The sequence below is a fragment of the Engraulis encrasicolus genome, chromosome 2 (genome assembly GCF_034702125.1).
Source record: "Engraulis encrasicolus isolate BLACKSEA-1 chromosome 2, IST_EnEncr_1.0, whole genome shotgun sequence".
Lineage (NCBI taxonomy): Eukaryota > Metazoa > Chordata > Actinopteri > Clupeiformes > Engraulidae > Engraulis > Engraulis encrasicolus.
In genome coordinates, this window is record NC_085858.1 from 54864384 (window position 1) to 54882347 (window position 17964).

The window sequence follows — 17964 nt, forward strand, 5'->3', positions numbered from 1 at the left end:
CACAAGTCATTTCCCATGCTGATTTTTTACTGTGAAAAGGAAAGTGAAACATTCAGATATTTCTGGGAGATTCTTTATTTTTTACAAAATGTACAATGTCAATTTTTAAGCATGTACAGCAGCAAACAAAAAAATGGTCTTTATATTACATTCAGTTTACGTCCTTGTATGACAAAGAAAAGCATCAATGCAACAATGCTACAATTTGGTTTTAGTATCTTCGGCGTTAGAGAAACCAAAACAAAAAAAATGTCAATGCTTCAAAGAAGAAGCGCAGACACAGCATAGAAGGCTAACTTTCAAGTATATTCACATATACTGTGGTCTACTAATCTACTGTATGGCCTATGGAGCCAGAATGATGCACTCCTCTCAGTTACTACACTAAATAAATACTCTACTGTATGAACAACGTTTCCTCACAATCAAAATTCTGAATTGATGAACAGAACTGAAGATAACTAATTGAATGAATGAATGCAGTCAATCCAAATGTACAAGTATTGGTGTGGTCATGTTGCCAACGAGTTAAGCTGCGGTCGAGAACATCATGCGGTTGGGGAGGTTTCCTGAGCATCTCCATTTGGAAGGCCCCCAGTTGTCTCATCGAGGTGGATCTGGTCAGCCGCTGAAAAAAATGTAATGCTTTCATTTAAGAATGCAAAATAAGTTGAAACGCACACAGTCTTACGTAGTTGGTATTATAGACTACTAGTGCTTCTCAACGGGGGCGGTACAGGCCCCACAGGGGGCGTTGGGGAGCCCTAGGGGGGCGTTGAGAAGGACACCGCTGAGAGGGGGCACGGCTTAGTTACCATTGAGTTGCATTAGTGCATTTTATTTTTCAGTACAATTGACCCGTTCAGAATCAACATCCTCATGAATGCGTGCGCATTGGTGACTCAATCACACCAGAGATGTTTTAAGGGTGTGATGAGAGACTCCACTCTTCTGGCTGGTACCACACTCTAGGGCCACCAACGGTGGAGTGCAAACTCCGTTAAAAAAAAAATGGGCTGCGCTCTCTCGACAGCAGCCACTAGGTGAAGTGCAGGCATGGGGAAAAATAGGGAGTGGGGAGGCTGTATGTAAAACTGGCTGTGAACACACACACACGAACAGACAGTGCAGACACTAAAGAGAGAAAAACTGCCGTTGTGAAGCATGTACGTTGATAAAAAATAGATATTCCGAAAAGTACACTTGTTATGCTATTTTGAGAGGGGGGAGGCTGTTCCAGAAGCATAGGAGATGTTTGTTGTTACAAGACATTAAACTACTGACTGGACTGAGGACATCGGCAGGAATGCCCGTGTCTGTGGTGTCCACTGCATATCTGAAGTCAGCGTGAGCATCCGTTATCTTATTTCTGAAAAAACACCTGTGGAGACTCTGTACAAGTGAACGGAGCATGGTCTGAGGCAGCGATGCGTACGCAGCCAAATTACGTCATGTCTGTTTACAAACTCTAAAGGGGTCAATTTGGGGCATTGGCAGAATTATGATGAGGTCAAGGGGGCGTTGGGAGGCTTTTGACAAGTTCAAGGGGGCGTTTGTTCAAAAAGGTTGAGAACCAATTATCTGCACTGTACACTGGTAGTCTGTCTAATGTCTATAGTACAGAATATATCATCATAATATCATTGATCATGACAAGCAAGTAAACACGTTTTTCTCCCTCTACTGCGCCAATCTCTATCGAAACAATACACCGCTCACCTTCAGGCTGTGCCGACTGATCATCTTTGTCGTCTGACTTTCCTGACAGGTCAATGACAAAGGAACTCTTTTCAACAGCGCCCTCCTGCAGAGAGAGAATGAGTGGAATGCATCAATAATTAACTTTCGCTATTCCAAGTTAATTAATAATTATATAACTATAATTATAATTATATGTAATTAATTATAATAATTAATTACAGTCATGGCTCTAAATTAACCTTTTTCATCACCAGCCAAAATGGCTAGTAGATATTGATCTTACCAGCCAAACACATACTCACTAATGGGTCAAAGTGGCTAGTAAGTTGGTCTTTTCTACCAGCCAAACTGACATTTCACCAGCATTTGGCTGGTTGGCTAGTGTTAATTTAGAGCACTGATTACAGTTAATGACAGTAGGAAACCGTTTTCACCACACAACAGAACACAATTGACGCATCATGTACTATATGTCCCCTGCTTTGAGATGACTAAATCGAACATGGAGTCATTAAGCCATCTGTAAAGCATCTTTATGAATTTAAAAACACGTTGTAAAACATTTATTTTATTGTTATTATTATGAAAACAGATCAGTACTGTCATCCCTTACTGGTGCAGTTCTGGGAGTGGTAATGGGCTTGGGTTGTTTGAGGTACATTTGAGCGAAGGGGCTTTTCTTAGTTGTAGGATGCTCTTTGCAGCAGTATCGCGTTATGTATCCGGGCAAGAAGATATTCCAGTCCTTAGGATGCTCCTTCATCAGCTCAGACACCATCCTGTTTCAAGAGGAAGGGGGGGAGAGAGTCTTGAATTAGGAATATTTTAAATTACAACGATATTCATGAATTAACATTTATATTTGCTTATTAGTGTGATATTATACATTAATGTTACTTGCTGAGCCTCATGCATGAGATTATAACAAAAGTATCCCTAAGTATACGTAGAAGCTGTGGTCAATAACTGAATGACAATCAGGTATCCAAAATCAATTTACAACTTTGAACCTTGGCAGAAAAACCATGGACATCATGCATGACAATTCTAGCCTGGCGTTTTCTGCATACCTGCTAATGGAGCACTCTGTGACAAAGTCCAAGTCAGCAGTTTGGCGATGCTGCACCAGCAAATTACCCTCAAACTTCACACCGTCGTTGGACAACCGATTACGGATGAAGTCATTCAGCTGGAAAGAAGCGAAGAGTAGATAGAGGTGAACAGGAAGTCGTTTTTTTAAAGCCCGGATGAAGGCCATTGCAGGCGGAAACATTTAATTTTAATCAGTTCTACCATGAACAAGCTCAGTTTAATAAAAGCTTTTCAACGAAGAAGAAGAGTGCCTTGAATATCTTCAAAACCTTGAACAGGAAGTAGTGTCAGTTTGACATTGGGTACTTTTCAATATCTAAATAATTTCCCATCCTCCCTTCTGCTTGTGGCCTTGTGATGACATCGCAAGATCTCACTGACGATAGAAGTTTTACGCTGTCATTAATTGTTGACAAGGCAAATTCAACTAGTGTTTATATCTAGTGTTTATATGTATGGGCACCTGCCAACCAGCCAAATACAGACAAAAATGAGCTATAGTAATAGTAACTAGTAATAATTACAGTCACGCTAACCCCACACTGTTCCAGGGACTGTAACCAATACCCTGTACTTAAAATAACCACAAGTCCCTTTGGATAAAAGCGTCAGCTAAGTGTAATGTAATGAAATGAAAGTGTGTTGTGCTCACAGCCAGACAGTGAACCAGAACACTTTCCCACTGACTCACTTTCTGGGTGTCTTTCTTGGTCAGGCGTGTGAGGATCCTCGCCGGGTAGCCAAACTGGGCACAGAGGTCACACACTAGCCCGGCTACCTCCTTGCTCACCACGTCCTTCACGGGAAACGCCTCCACCCACTTGGAGTGGTAGTCGCTGACGGTCATGATGTAGCGGTCGCGGTGGAGGCTGTCTGGCAGCGGGCCTCGGAAATCCAACGCCAGCCACTCCCACCTCCTGTTGACCTGAGGAAAGTGGATATGGCCATGATCAGGACTAGAATTAGGTCTTTATAAAAAAAAAGATATTCTTTGGTCTTTTAGGCCTTTATTTGAGATAGGACAGCGAGAGAGACAGGAAACAAATGGGTGGGGGGATGGGGATGGGGGAGGATCGGCAAAGGTAAGGTACGGCGTCGTAGCTCATAGAGCCACTGTGTCCCCTGTATTAACTTTTTTTTAAATTGACCTTTTTCATCACTAGCTAATTAGCCACACACACACACTCACTGTCAGTCAGTAGCTGGTACCTTTCCTTTTCTACCAGCCAACTGAATTTTCACCAATATTTGGCCGGTTAGAGGGTGTTTATTTGGAGCCCTGGTCATGATGACGACCACCACCAGCACGTGGAAAGAACAGCTTTGTGCTAAAAAACAGAATTAAAAAGTAGGCTGGCCAGCCAGACTATAACATAAAAAGTTAAATCTGGAATCACATGGTTCAGAAAGGGCTTGTCATTATGTTGCACATGGCCTCTGCGCAGCCTTGGCAAATGCTATGGCCAATCAAAACGCTCCTTGCCATCACACAGCTAGCCAGGCCGCGCCCTCCTTGTGATGCAACACCTCAAGCATTGCTTCTTGTCAGGCCACGAGCAATACAAATATAGTTTCTGACCTCCAGAAAAAACGGGAATCCCTCCCACTTTGTCTGGAAGCAAACAACAAGTAGCAAACCAAGGGAAGCGTGTCAACCATGCTGTTTGGGAAATGCTAATTGTTATGCTCTTGGTCAGACCAAGTCTTGAAGAGATTTGAAAGTCGATGACAATCAGGCCATCACACAGCCATGTCTCCAGCCCTAACACTGGGCTCGTTCGTGATGAAGCAGTGCTGTGCCGACTGAGCAGGACGCAAGTGCAATGCAAAATTATGATGCATTCTGGGATCAAAAAAATGAGAATAAATTCTCTGACTAAGGCACTCCAAATTAAAATGTCTTTATTAATGTGACAGGTCCTACATTGACATATTAAAAACAAGGCCCACGCGTAGCGGCATGAGTGCCTTCTTCAGGGCAGTGCATGATGATGCATTCTGGTTAGAACATTTTAACCAGAATGCAGTGAAATGGCAACGTGTGCATGTCCGCTGCCCAGACTGCGCGGCAATGTGCCATCACGATCGAGCTTAGTGGATAACCCCCCCCCCATACACACACACACACACAGAGCAGGGCTATACCAAACGGCGTCCAGTCACTTTGGATACAGTAAAAGAGACACTTTAGAAATGTACGTTTGTATTGTGGGTATTAAGAGCATACCCTTCTGACAAAAATTGTGAGTGACTGACGTGCACTGGCTTCTTTTAATACATACAGTGCCATGAGAAAGTTTGGGCACCCTTTTGGAAAATCATTACATCGGTTTATTTCTCGTTGAGCTTTTAAAGTAGCAACTTCCTTTTAACATATGTTAAACTGTAGGGAAAGAGAAACATTTCAGCAGTGGAAGAATTTTCATAGGTGTTATAGAAAGAATTGTATGTGGATTTAAACAAAAATATGCGTGTGCATAAATATGGGCACCCCAAAGAAGGTATACCATTAATATGAAGTAGAGCTCACCTTTGCTGATCTAATAGCCTTTGGATTCTTGCTATACAAGAAGACAAGTTCCAACTGCCTGGTGCTACTGAATAGTTGCCAATGATTCTATCCAAAACCCCTCTAATTCAGTCAGGTTACTCAGCTGTCTTGTTTAGACATCCTGGTTCAAATAAATTCATTATTTTTCAATGATGGCGATATCTCAAGATTGGTAAGATCATTTCAAGACATTGCACTTGTTGTTTTGCATTAACTCATTGTTGAATTTTGATCAGTGCAGTGCAAACACTGTCCTGCTGGAAAGTCCAAACTCTGCTCAGCTCTAATTTTGTGACTGACACTTGAACATTCTTTAGAAAATATGCTATTTGAAAATAATTAGTGAGGCCCTTACTTGTAATAAGTTTTACAGTGTGTATACTATCCACACAGACCTATAGTAGGGTGTGTTTTAGACCAGAGGTCATAGAATTAATGGGTGCATTTTTTGCCATGTCCACCTCCCATTGTTAATATCGAATAACTCTAGTTCAGTCTCATCTGACCACACTATGATTTCCCAAAATGCTTTTAGCTTGTCCAGATAAGCTTTCTGCGTAAGTTTAACAACTTATTTCTGATGAATACACAGGACAGCCTTTTTATTTGTCACCCATCCAATGAGCTTTTGCCTTGTGAATAGTATACGTGGAAGGACCCATGTCTAACTCTGCACTATCAACAGCTATGGTCTTGTAATTCTATGTAGGTGTTCTGTAGTGTGCCTGTTGCCATTCTTACCATCATTTAGCCATTCCCTTTTAACTATTTTCAACTAACTACAGTTTGTTCAGAGCCCACCATATTCCACTCTTCAAGACAGAACTTAGGACAAGCCTTGTCTGCTATGTTGTATGATAAATAACATTTTGATGACCAATCATGTCTGTCTTGGTGACTGAAGGGATTCCAAAGTCATTAAAACCAGTTTGTGCTGCAAAGGTGAGCTCTACTTCATATTAACGGTACACCTTCTTTGGGGTGCCCATATTTATGCACTCGCCTATTTTAGTCTAAATCCACATAAAATTCTTTCTATGACACCTATGAAAATTCTTCCACTGCTGAAATGTTTCTCTTTCCCTACAGTTTAGTTAAAATGAAGTTGCTACTTTAAAAGTTCAATGAGAAATAAACCGATGTAATGATTTTCCAAAAGGGTGCCCAAACTTTCTCATGGCACTGTAGATGAAATGCGGCAGATCGTACCTTTATAACATTCCGGTATGTGGACCCTGCATCCTCTCCAGTAGGCTCCTGTGGGGAAGCAGGACGTGTGGCTAGTTTAATACTACTAACCCCACTTTTAAATGTTATACCAATGAATATAACGGATTAAATTCCAATTAAAAACCAAATACTTACAAAATTAGCCTCAGCATCACCAGGCCAGAACATAGACTGCAGCAAAGAGGTTTATAATGGAAGTCAAGTCAGTAACTTCTTAGCACATGATGACAACACATCTCTACTGTGTTGAATCATACCAAAATTAATAAGTGTGTACTACTATAAAATTACAATAGTCAGTCAGAGACGTCATCAACTTAGGAAGAATACAATTGACAACATAATATATTATTTTTTTCAGCATATGCAAGACCCCCATATATAACTTTACTTCATATCACAATTTGCTTCAGTTCTGACGTGCAAAGTAATAATATTGACCTGTGGAAGACAGTAGTGGCTGTGGAAAAAACTGGCAGGTATCAGTCTCCTGAACAGCGTCGGGTCTCCAACAAGAGGATAGATATCCAGCACGTTGTCTCTGGTAAAATATGCAAGATGCAAAATGAGTCAGGAGTATTCGTCATGCAAACTGCTAAAGCACTTTGAATTCCATGTTTTAAAGGTACACTGTGTAAGATTTTCAGTTGTTTATTTCCAGAATTCATGCTGCCCATTCACTAATGTTACCTTTTTCATGAATACTTAACACCACCATCAAATTCTAAGTATTCATTATGACGGGAAAAGTTGCACTTTTCGTACATGAAAAGGGGGATCTTCTCCATGGTCCGCCATTTTGGATTTCCAGAAATAGCCATTTTTAGCTGCAAAAATGTACTTGGGCCATACTAGAAAATAATAGTTTATTACATAGTAAACTTTCATGAAAAGATCAAATTTGGCAATAGGTAGCCCAGTTTCAATGAGCAGCATACTTGCAGTACCTTTTTTGACCATTTCCTGCACAGTGTACCTTTCAGGTATTTTTATTATTATCATCATCATTTTTATGAAGGAAAACTTCTATTACTACTCACTCCGCTCCCTTGGCCCGTCTCGTTTGACCTTCCAGTACTAAGGTAGCCTTTCTGTACGCTCTATTAGAAAAGGAAGCACAACGTTACAAAAAAGTCATGGGACCTATACTAAGAAGCTACTAACCCCAACTCCGATGAAGTTGGGACGTTTGGTAAACAGTGAATAAAATCAAAATGCTATCATTTTCAAAACACTCAATCTATTCATTAGATGGAGAATAGGGAAAAGACAACATATTAAGTGTTAAAACCGAGAAAAAATATTGTTTTGGGGGACATATGTACTCATTTCTAATTTGAGAAATCCAACACGTCTCAAAAGAGTTGGGACGGGTACAATAAATGGCAGCAAATGTCGAGGAAGACTAAAAACAAAACAAAAGACAACACTTAACAGTTAAATACATTAACCAATGAGATGATTTTATATAAAAAACAGTGTTAATTCCTATCTTGGACATGATTTCACCAGCTTAAATGGTGGGTGTATTCCTTGTCATGTTTTGCAATGTTTTCCTTTCTGTAGTGCTTACAGTGTGACAGGTCTTGACCAAAAACCCACCATTTTATCACATGCTGGTCCTTATGATGGAGCCAAACTGTTAAAACATAGTAGAGAATGCAATTTGACCTTACTATGTGGCAGTAATCGAATATCTCCCTTCAAAATATAATGCATGAGTGGCTTTTCATGCTGTTTAAAACCCATTTATACCATTCAGCACTGTATTTAACTCTACAGATGAGTGAGAACATCTTAACCAATGCACTACTGCATCCGCATGCCATCATGGAGGCTGACTTTTGAAGCTAGCACTAACACAAGTTGGATGGTCCATTTTCACTGTAGCACAGGATGTGCAATGCTCTATTATTGTCAAAAAGAATGGACTTCTACAACTTCTGCTGACTTCTGTAAGCAAAGGACAGTTTCCCATGTCTTCTGGGTCTATTTCAAGTGAGCTCAGGTGCTTAGGAGAATGTTAAACCCCTGTGTCATTTTCATGCATTAAGCATTCTTAATATGGTCAATTTTGAATAGCTCTAGCACTCCAGGAATTAGAGTGAGACTACAGCCAATATATATTTCATGATGTCATGAACCTATACAATGATTTTATTAACAAAAATATGTCTTATATACACTCAATCGTGGTAAATCAAAGGGAATTCAAAAATGTATGTAATAACTATGGTAATTATTCCCTTTGCATCTTTAATTCTGAGTGACTCAGCCTCTCTGTGATGATCTTATACATGGACACCTATATTGTCCGTCAGTACAATTCATTTTGAAATGTTCTTCTTTGTTGTTTTATCTTATTTGGATGTTTACTAAATTTCACTGATCCCCGTCCCAACTCTTTTGAGACGTGTTGGATTTATCAAATTAGAAATGAGTACATATGTCCCCCAAAACAATATGTTTTCTCGGTTTTAACACTTAATATGTTGTCTTTTCACTATTCTCCATCTAATGAATAGATTGAATGTTTTGAAAATGATAGCATTTTGATTTTATTCACTGTTTACCAAACGTCCCAACTTCATCGGAGTTGGGGTTTGTATTTCTGGAGTAAACCAGGTAAATCATCTAATAGAAGAGGCTTCTTAAGAAAATGTCCAAGACATTGAACTAACATCTCCATACCAAAACATACGCATAGAATTCCATTTAGTTCATTATTATGATGTAATCCAGTAGTTTCCAAACGTTTTCTGCTGGGACACCCATTTGGAATATTTTCCAGACCCCAACCTCGGAATATTCCAAAACGCCAAACATTCATTTTATCCCTTAACATTTCTTAATTTTAATGTCAAACTCACAGGGAAAGTAAATGCCTTCATTAACACTTACAATTGAGCACTCTTACTAACCAGTTCCTTGGGTGATTATATTATATTATATGAAAAAGCATTTATTCAAAGTCTTATGCAAACAGTTCCTTCCCTCCATGACACCCCTGCAGTAAGTCTGAGCTCCACCTAGGGGTCCCAACCCCTAGTCTGGGAACCACTGATGTAATCTTGCCTGATTATCGTCGACTTTTAACTCATTGATGCCTAATGTTGCATTGCGCAACATTGGCCCTGGCGCCAGGAGCTGCATTATGCAACATTCAGGCTCATGAGATTTGAGACAACTTTATCAAAAATCTCTGTCTGTTTGAGATGAATGAACACATTCTAATGAAAGACGAGGGTCTTGGTGTTTAAATACAACTTAGAGCATGTTTTATGTGCTTCTGAAGCTGAGATATTTAGGCCTTTATAGGCTGAGGGCAGCTTCTCTTGAAAAGGGCTCCGGCATTCAGCACCCTTTTTTGCAGGTGCCTTAGGCGTCAATGGGTTAAATCTTGTTTCGAGACTTAGGTCAAAGAAAGTTGATCTGACAAGAAGCGTCATTTTGTTTCTGTCCCGGTATCCACTTAATGTCGGGTGAACACCCATTTAGGAGACCTTCGGAGTCCTGAGGTTGAGAATCAATGAAGTCCCCTTTGCGCAAGACGTGCGCAAACACCTCAAAAAGAGAAGAAGACATAGGGGACAACGCCCCCTTAAGAGACCCAACTTGAGCACATGCTTTTGCATTGAGTGGGCGTGTTTTGCGAGATCTTGCTCTGATTCAGTATTTTTGCTTAGGTCTAACCAAGTGCTTAACAAATAACGCTTCCCCAACAGCATGACTGACCCGCCTCCCTTGGTTTGCCACTGGTGGATGTCAGAAAAGGCTGTGCCCAAGCTTACACCACGTCACTGCCTTGAACACGCCTCTACCCAGGGCCGTTGGAGCTGCTCAAAATTAAGACAAAATAGGGTCATCAGAGCTGCTTAAAGTTGATTGGTTCCCACCAAAGTGGGTGGAGTTCCCCGATTTCTCTGGAGCTCTGAAACAATATTTGTATTGCAGTTGACCTGATAAGTAGCTACAACGAAGGTGACTAGGGGGCATGGCCTGGCTACAGGTAATCCACTAGTGAAGCTTCTCCGCGGCTCTGCTGTGGCTATTTCGGTAGGGCACTGGGCTTCTACACCGGCGACCCGGGTTCGAATCTACACCGGCGGCCCGGGTCATGCGCCGATCCTTCTTCATCGGTCTCTCCCCAACTTTTTCCTGTCTCTCTCAACTGTCCTGTCACGAATAAAGTCGTAAAAGAACAAAAAATGTTTTTTTTTGTTTTGTTTTTTTTAAAGTAATGCTTGTCCACTTACGGTCCAGGTTTCTTTGAGGTTGAGGGAGTCTGAAGTCCATCCTGCGTCTGCGTCCCCTGTTGTAGTTTCTGGTTGATCTGCTGCATTAACCATTGGTTTCTTACTGGTGCTAGTTTTTCAGGCATTTTAATACCAAGATCAGCGTAATATTTCTTCAACATTTTGCTTGTTATTCTGAATTCAGTCCCTTCAGGGGAAAAGTCGTCTTCTTCACCCTATATGAAAGACATTAATAGAAACATTGACATTCCTGGCTTTTTCCACATTTGTATTCTGAAATACCTTCACAATTTCAAGTGAACGACCCTACCGTGTCGCTAAGGGTAGGGCTCTTGTCTGCGACACGGACGTCCTTTGCCGGCTCTTCCCCATCTCTCTCTCCCAACTCGCTTCCGGTCTCTTTTCCCCTATCCTGTCATGTGAAAATAATAGTTAAGACTTGAAAAGCCCCCAAAAAACAAGTTTAAAAAAAAACAAATCCAAGTATAGATGGAAGGAAAGTGAAGACAAATCAGTGTAGCCTACTTACTGCAGCCCGTCTACTGCGTGGGTCAATTGCTGCCTAGAAGTAACAACACAAACATGTAGTACATCAGAATTAACATAACAGCATTTTGATGATACATATATAAAACAGTATAAACATTGATCAATAAGTAAGTTATACCTTTTTTGGCCCAACACCATGAGGAAAGTCAAATATGGTGGGAATCGCTCCTTTTGACAAACGTGGCCTTTGGCCATTACAATTAACATATTTGTCCTCAAAGTGTTTGGTACAAATCATTGTGTTGGGAGATGGTTCCCAGTTCTTCCATCTGCACTTGGCAATCCATATTTTGAGGAGTTTGGGATTATCATGTGGAAATCTGCAGAATTTATAAAAAAAAAAATAAAATAAAAAAAAACCTGTCACAATGTGTAGTTAAGAGCCTCATTCATTATTATTACCTTCGCCAGAAGGTTATGTTTTGCCCGCCGTGTATTTATTTGTCAATATGTCTGTCTGTCTGTTTGTTTGTTTGTACTTCGTATAACTCAGACAGAACTGAGCCGATTTTTATGAAATTTAGTGGGATGATTGGCCATGACCCAAGGGACAATTGATTAGTTTCTGGGAGTGATTGGGTCAAAGGTCAAAGGTCAAGGTCACGAAAAGGTCAAAAACGTACATTGAGCCGATTTTTATGAAATTTAGTGGGATGATTGGTCATGACCCAAGGAACAATCGATTACTTTTTGGGAGTGATTGGGTCAAAGGTCAAAGGTCCAGGTCAAGGTCACGAAAAGGTCAAAAACGTAAATTGAGCCGATTTTTATGAAATTTAGTGGGATGATTGGTCATGACCCAAGGAACAATCAATTACTTTTTGGGAGTGATTGGGTCAAAGGTCAAGGTCAAGGTCACGAAAAGGTCAAAACGTCAATTGAGCCGATTTTTATGACATTTAGTGGGATGATTGGTCATGACCCAAGGAACAACCGATTACTTTTTGGGAGTGATTGGGTCAAAGGTCAAGGTCAAGGTCACGAAAAGGTCAAAAACGTTTTTCTTTGCCAAGCACTATATGCCAGAAGAACGTGTACATGCTGAATTGAATAAGAGGTCAAGACTGGGCCAAAAATTTAATATTACGATATTCCGGTCCGATTTAAATGAAACTAACACCAAAAATTTGGAGAATGTTATGCCCCACACTTTGAAGATGGCCAGAAAAAAATAAGTGGCGTAGGCGAAGGTTTGCGCTCTACCGAGTGCCCATTCTAGTTCATTATACTTTAATTAATTGATTTAAAATTTCTTACAATACAATACAATCTGTATTTATATAGCGCAATATCACAACTTAAATGGTCATACATCAGCTCTGGTGGCTGCCGCACAGTGCCAGTTGTCTGGGGTTCATGTGAGAAGGTGCATGCATACGGGCCTTGTTTTTTCGTAACATTGGTTAAAAACCTACAAAACTGTTATTTTTCATTTAAAAAACAAATGTCAATGAAAGAAGATGTGGTACATTATGTTTCATATTAGTCTTAGATGAGAAGAAACATTTTTGTTAAGATTTATGTAAAGGTTTATATGTCAAATATCCTGCGGTGTGACTGTAACATTAATGAAACCTGGAATATAATATATATATAAATTACCCAACAACATTTTGAATAATGTATGAAGCATTTAGCATGACTGCATAAATATTAACTTTATATCAAGATATGTGAATGTGAAAAAACTCAAGACAGTAATATTAACTACAAGTTCAATTTCGTAACACAAATTGCGTCCTGTGGGGTGACATGTATGTCAATGTGATGGGCAGCTGCAAGGCCAACTACAACGGTCTTAAAGACTGGCTCCTAATCAGTCAGTAGCTCAGTTATTGGAGAGTGCTGTGGAAGTTTAAGGTGACTATTAACCTCTTAATATTTCTGTTTCAGTTCAGTTTCTGTCACGCAATGCTTAGGTTCATTTTATGGTGTCCTGTGGTGTGACTGCTCTTATAGAAGGAAAAAAAGTTTTTTTATAAATGAAAACACATATTAAGATTAAACACAATATCATTATCAAGTTAGCATGAGCTCAGATGTCAGTCATGTATACAAAAGGATTAAAATGGCCATAATGCAGTGAATTTCCTGTGGCGTGACTTCATTTTCCTGCGGTGTGACATGCCTATGCAATGTGTTGATGCAGGACACATTTTCCCAAAAATGTCAAAAATAAGGTGAAATTCCACGGACCACTAAGTGCTTTATAGTAATAGAGTAGTGTCAGGGACAGGACTGGACTGATCATCTGGCATAACAGGCATTTTCCCGGTGGGCCCTGCACCCTATTCCAGGTAGGCCTACTCAAAAACTACACGGCTTCTGCCCATTGTCAATGGACAAAGTTGAAGCTAGACCATTTTAAGAATTCAGAGAAGGTAGGGTTGAAAGAATAAGCTCAGTAAAATAATTTTCTAAATGTTCAAGCATCAAAGGGTATGTTGTAGCTGTATATGATGGCAACTAGTGGCTAGCATGTGTTGAGGAATGTATGCCGAGCACTGGAGAGGTGAAACTGAACTTCCTGCATCCTCATGGACCATCTCCATCCTTCACATATTCCGATTGACATGCTGTCTTGTGATATTACTATGGTATTACCATATTATTATTCTGTGATTTGTATGATGCCACATTTTTTGAGTCCCATTATCTCTGAAAAGAATAAATAACCAAACACCAGCGCATTTCAGGTGTTGTTAATGACATTGTAGGCTATGTTTAGAATAGGAACCGGCCATTTTAAAATATAAGTTTTTTTGCTATTCAATTTTTAATTTTTCAATTTATGATAATTCATATTCTGAGGGTTGTTGTATTCTATGCTGTTTGTGTAATTTGTAGAGTCAGAAAAGAGCTTTCAAATAACACCATGGACATCTTTTTGTGACTTACACTGACTGATATAATCAAGGCTGAGTGCATAGTGTCCTACCCTCATATGTAAACCTTCGCTAGTCTGTTTGGTGTCAGATTCACACAAATGCAGTTCTGGGGTGCTACCTTGCTACTTAACAGGCACAGCAAGTATGATTGAAATCCGTGTCGGTCGGGTCTCAAAGTGTCTGATTTCACGTGAAATGACCCAATGGATTTAAATAATTTTGCTTGATACCGTAGTCCTACACAGGCGAAGGGGCTGTCGTGCCGAAAAGCGAGTCCCTGCCAGAACACGAGTGCCGTCATTGAAACCAATGGAAACCTATGACCAATTTTTCCAAATATATATTTTTTTTACCAATTTTTGCTGACAAATCCGACACAATTTAACATGGAAAGCCTATCAATAAAGCATCTACATTCATTCTGGAAGTATTACAAAGAGCTGGTTACAATTTCAGTATTAATTCCATAAAATAATCGAAGAACATAACACATGTTACGGTTTCATTCAAATAGCTCATATTAAAGGGACAGTTTGGTCAATTTCAACATGCAGTTGTATTGCTCACGCTACCCTTGACTTGTCAGTACCTGGTGATGCCATATTTTTCGACCCACCCCTTTCCGAGATATGAGCAATTCTAATGGGGGCAGCGTTTGTTTACATTTCTAAAAAATGAAACACAGGCCAACTCCAAATATTTTTCCCAAAAGGTACTGCCGTTTGCTAGTTGTCTCCTGATGTTTTATAAGCTTTTGGATGTTTTTGGGAATAAATAAAAATGTTTTTTTGAAATGTAAACAAAGAGCTGCCCCCATTACAATGACCAGGATCTCGGAAACGGCTGAAGAAGAAGAAAAGAAAATCTCAGGCACTGACAAGTCCAGGGTAGTGTGAGCATTACAACTGCATGTTGAAATTGACCAAACTGTCCCTTTAAGTAGAGGACGAGTAATGTTTCATAAGCATATGTTTAGTTCATAAATTATGTAATTAATTCTGCAAAAATTAGTATAATTTTCTCTCAAAAAATGTCATTGGTTTCAATGAGGGAACTCGTGTTCTGGCAGGGACTCGCTTTTCGGCACGAGACCGCTTCAAATGACCTTTTTTTCATCACCAGCCAAAATGGCCTGTAGGTGTTGTTAAATCTTACTGGCCAAACACACTAACTAATTGGTCAAAGTGGCTAGATAATTTTTACTAACCCAACTGAAATTTCATCAGCATTTGGCTGGTTGGCTGGTGTTAATTTAGAATCCCTGCTTACATTAAAAAAAAAAAAAAAACTGAAGGGGAGGGATATGTTTCAGATTTTAAGCAATGCCAATGGAATCCAATTAAAGTGTGATTAAAATGTATAAAAAGTGGATATCAAAACCAGAGGTGGGCAACCTCCCCCATCCCCCCTACACTTGATGGGTACATGCTTGCACATTAGGCCTACTACCAGTATACAGTGGTGCTTATATGTTTACATACCCCAGCAGAATATACGCTTTCTTGGCGATTTCTCACAAAATATGAAGGATTACACAAAACCTTTTTTTTCACTCATTGCTAGTGACTGGCTTAAGATATTTATTAGCAATATTCTGTGTTTACTCTTTCAAAAGCATGATCACAACCCAAACTACCCAAAAGACCCTGTTCAAAAGTTTACATACCCTAGTTTCTGATGCTGAATATGGCCCTGTTTAACATCAGGGACCGCTCTAAATTGTTTGTGGTAGTTGTGGATAAGGCTCTTAATGTTCTCAGAAGACAAAACAGCACATTCTTCCTGGCAGAATGGTTGTTTCCTATAATATCTTTGGGTGTCTTGCTGGAACCTCACATTTGAGGTTTCCCCTGAATGGCTCAATGATGTTGAGATCGGGAGAGTGAGACGGTCGCTCAAAAACGTCATTTTATTCTTTCTGAAGCTAATGATGGTTTGATTTGGCTTTCTATGTTGAAATATTGTCATGTTGGCATGTCCAAACAGTGGACCATGTGCAGTTTCAAGGCTGATGTGTGCCAAGTTTCCTCCAGTATTTTTCACAGGGCAATGCATTCATCATTCTGTGAGTATGGACCAAAAGTGTAGTGCATTTGTAACTCAAATGTCCCCATGACATCAGTGGTCCATAACCATGTTTCACAGAATGGATGGTGTAACTTTCATCATAGGCTCCGTTGACTGTTCTCCAAATGGTACTGTTAATAGTGGCTGAAAAAAGTTCCATATTGATCTCATTTTTCCAAATGACTTTGTCACAGGCATTCTGATGCTTCTCACTATGCTATTTGGTGTATCATATGCAAAATAATTTTTTTGTAGTAATGGCTTTCTCCTGGCAACCCCCAACAGCCCATCTTTCCTCAAGTGCCTCTTTCTTGTACAGTTTAAAACATTTTTTCATGTTGTCCTATATTTCACCTGAAGTTATTTTTTGGTTGTCCTATGCCTCCTGAACAATTTCCCTTGCAATGATCATTGCAATGCAATGGTTCCCTTGCCCATTGGCTTGATTCCAACCAAACCCCTCATATTGCATTTCTGAATTGAAATTCCAACAGTGCCAACATGACAATATTTCGACACAGAAAGCCAAATCAACCCGTCATCATTAGCTTCAGAAAGAATAAAATGAAGGTTTTTGAGCGACCATCTCACTCTCCTGATCTCAACATCATTGAGCCACTCAGGGGAAACCTCAAATGTGAGGTTCCAGCAAGACACCCAAAGGTATTATAGGAAACAACCATTCTGCCAGGAAGAATGTGCTGTTTTGTCATCTGAGAACATTAAGAGCCTTATCCACAACTACCACAAACAATTTAGAGCGGTCTTTGATGTTAAACAGGGTCATATTCAGCATCAGAAACTAGGGTATGTAAACTTTTGAACAGGGTCTTTTGGGTAGTTTGGGTTGTGATCATGCTTTTGAGAGAATAAACACAGAATATTGCTAATAAATATCTTCAGTCAGTCACTAGCAATGAGTGAAAAAAAAAGGTTTTGTGTAATCCTTCATATTTTGTGAGAAATCACAGAGAAAGCGTATATTCTGCTGGGGTATGTAAACATATGAGCACCACTGTATGCAAGTAAGGCCATTTATTTCTCACAATAGCCTCATGGTTCTATGGTAAACTGATGTGCTTTCTGCCAGCTATTCATTACAACACAACTTTTTCAAAATCTTTGTTGTAGGCCTATTACACCATTCCACCAAAAAGCTAAATGCAGAAAGGCATAAACGAAAAAGCCCCTAAATTTCATGTTCCAAGCAAGATAACTGATACTGTAGTCCACAAGTTTCAAAGAGCTGTCGCCTCTTGATGTAAACATAAACTATGTTGATGTTTTGTCTACTCACCTGTGAAATCCGACGCGGTTGTCTCTCTTCTTAGTAGTGCAGTTATATGCGATACACGAAACAGGCATGATCCTACAGTTTTTTTATTTTATTTATACAGGATGTACTTTTAGAGTTTAAACAAGAGAGCAAAATAAAAAACGTCTACGAGGAAGAGGAGCTTGAAAACGGGCATTCTCTGCGGGCCTCGGCCCCTGGTGATACGGGCGCACATTTATTACGTAAGCACTGAATTTCTTCTCCTCCTCCCCACCGCACGGTACTAGGTTTATTACCACCACCTAGTGGCCTATCATGTTTGGTAGGCGAAATGACCAGATCTGCACCTTCCTC

General features: G+C 39.9%; 1 protein-coding gene across 1 annotated transcript; it reads right to left on the bottom strand.

The window, feature by feature from the left end:
- Positions 1 to 55: 55 nt before the first annotated feature.
- Positions 56 to 17958, bottom strand: LOC134441785 (uncharacterized). Its single transcript, XM_063192192.1, has 14 exons — positions 17632 to 17958; positions 11498 to 11699; positions 11360 to 11392; positions 11141 to 11242; positions 10831 to 11045; positions 7615 to 7674; positions 7016 to 7115; positions 6710 to 6745; positions 6554 to 6601; positions 3485 to 3718; positions 2772 to 2890; positions 2315 to 2480; positions 1720 to 1804; positions 56 to 628 (listed from the first exon to the last, which is right to left on the bottom strand). Exons 1-14 carry the CDS (start codon positions 17697 to 17699, stop codon positions 549 to 551), a joined length of 1548 nt encoding a protein of 515 aa, XP_063048262.1. The 5' UTR covers positions 17700 to 17958; the 3' UTR covers positions 56 to 548.
- Between the last annotated feature and the right edge of the window lie 6 nt (positions 17959 to 17964).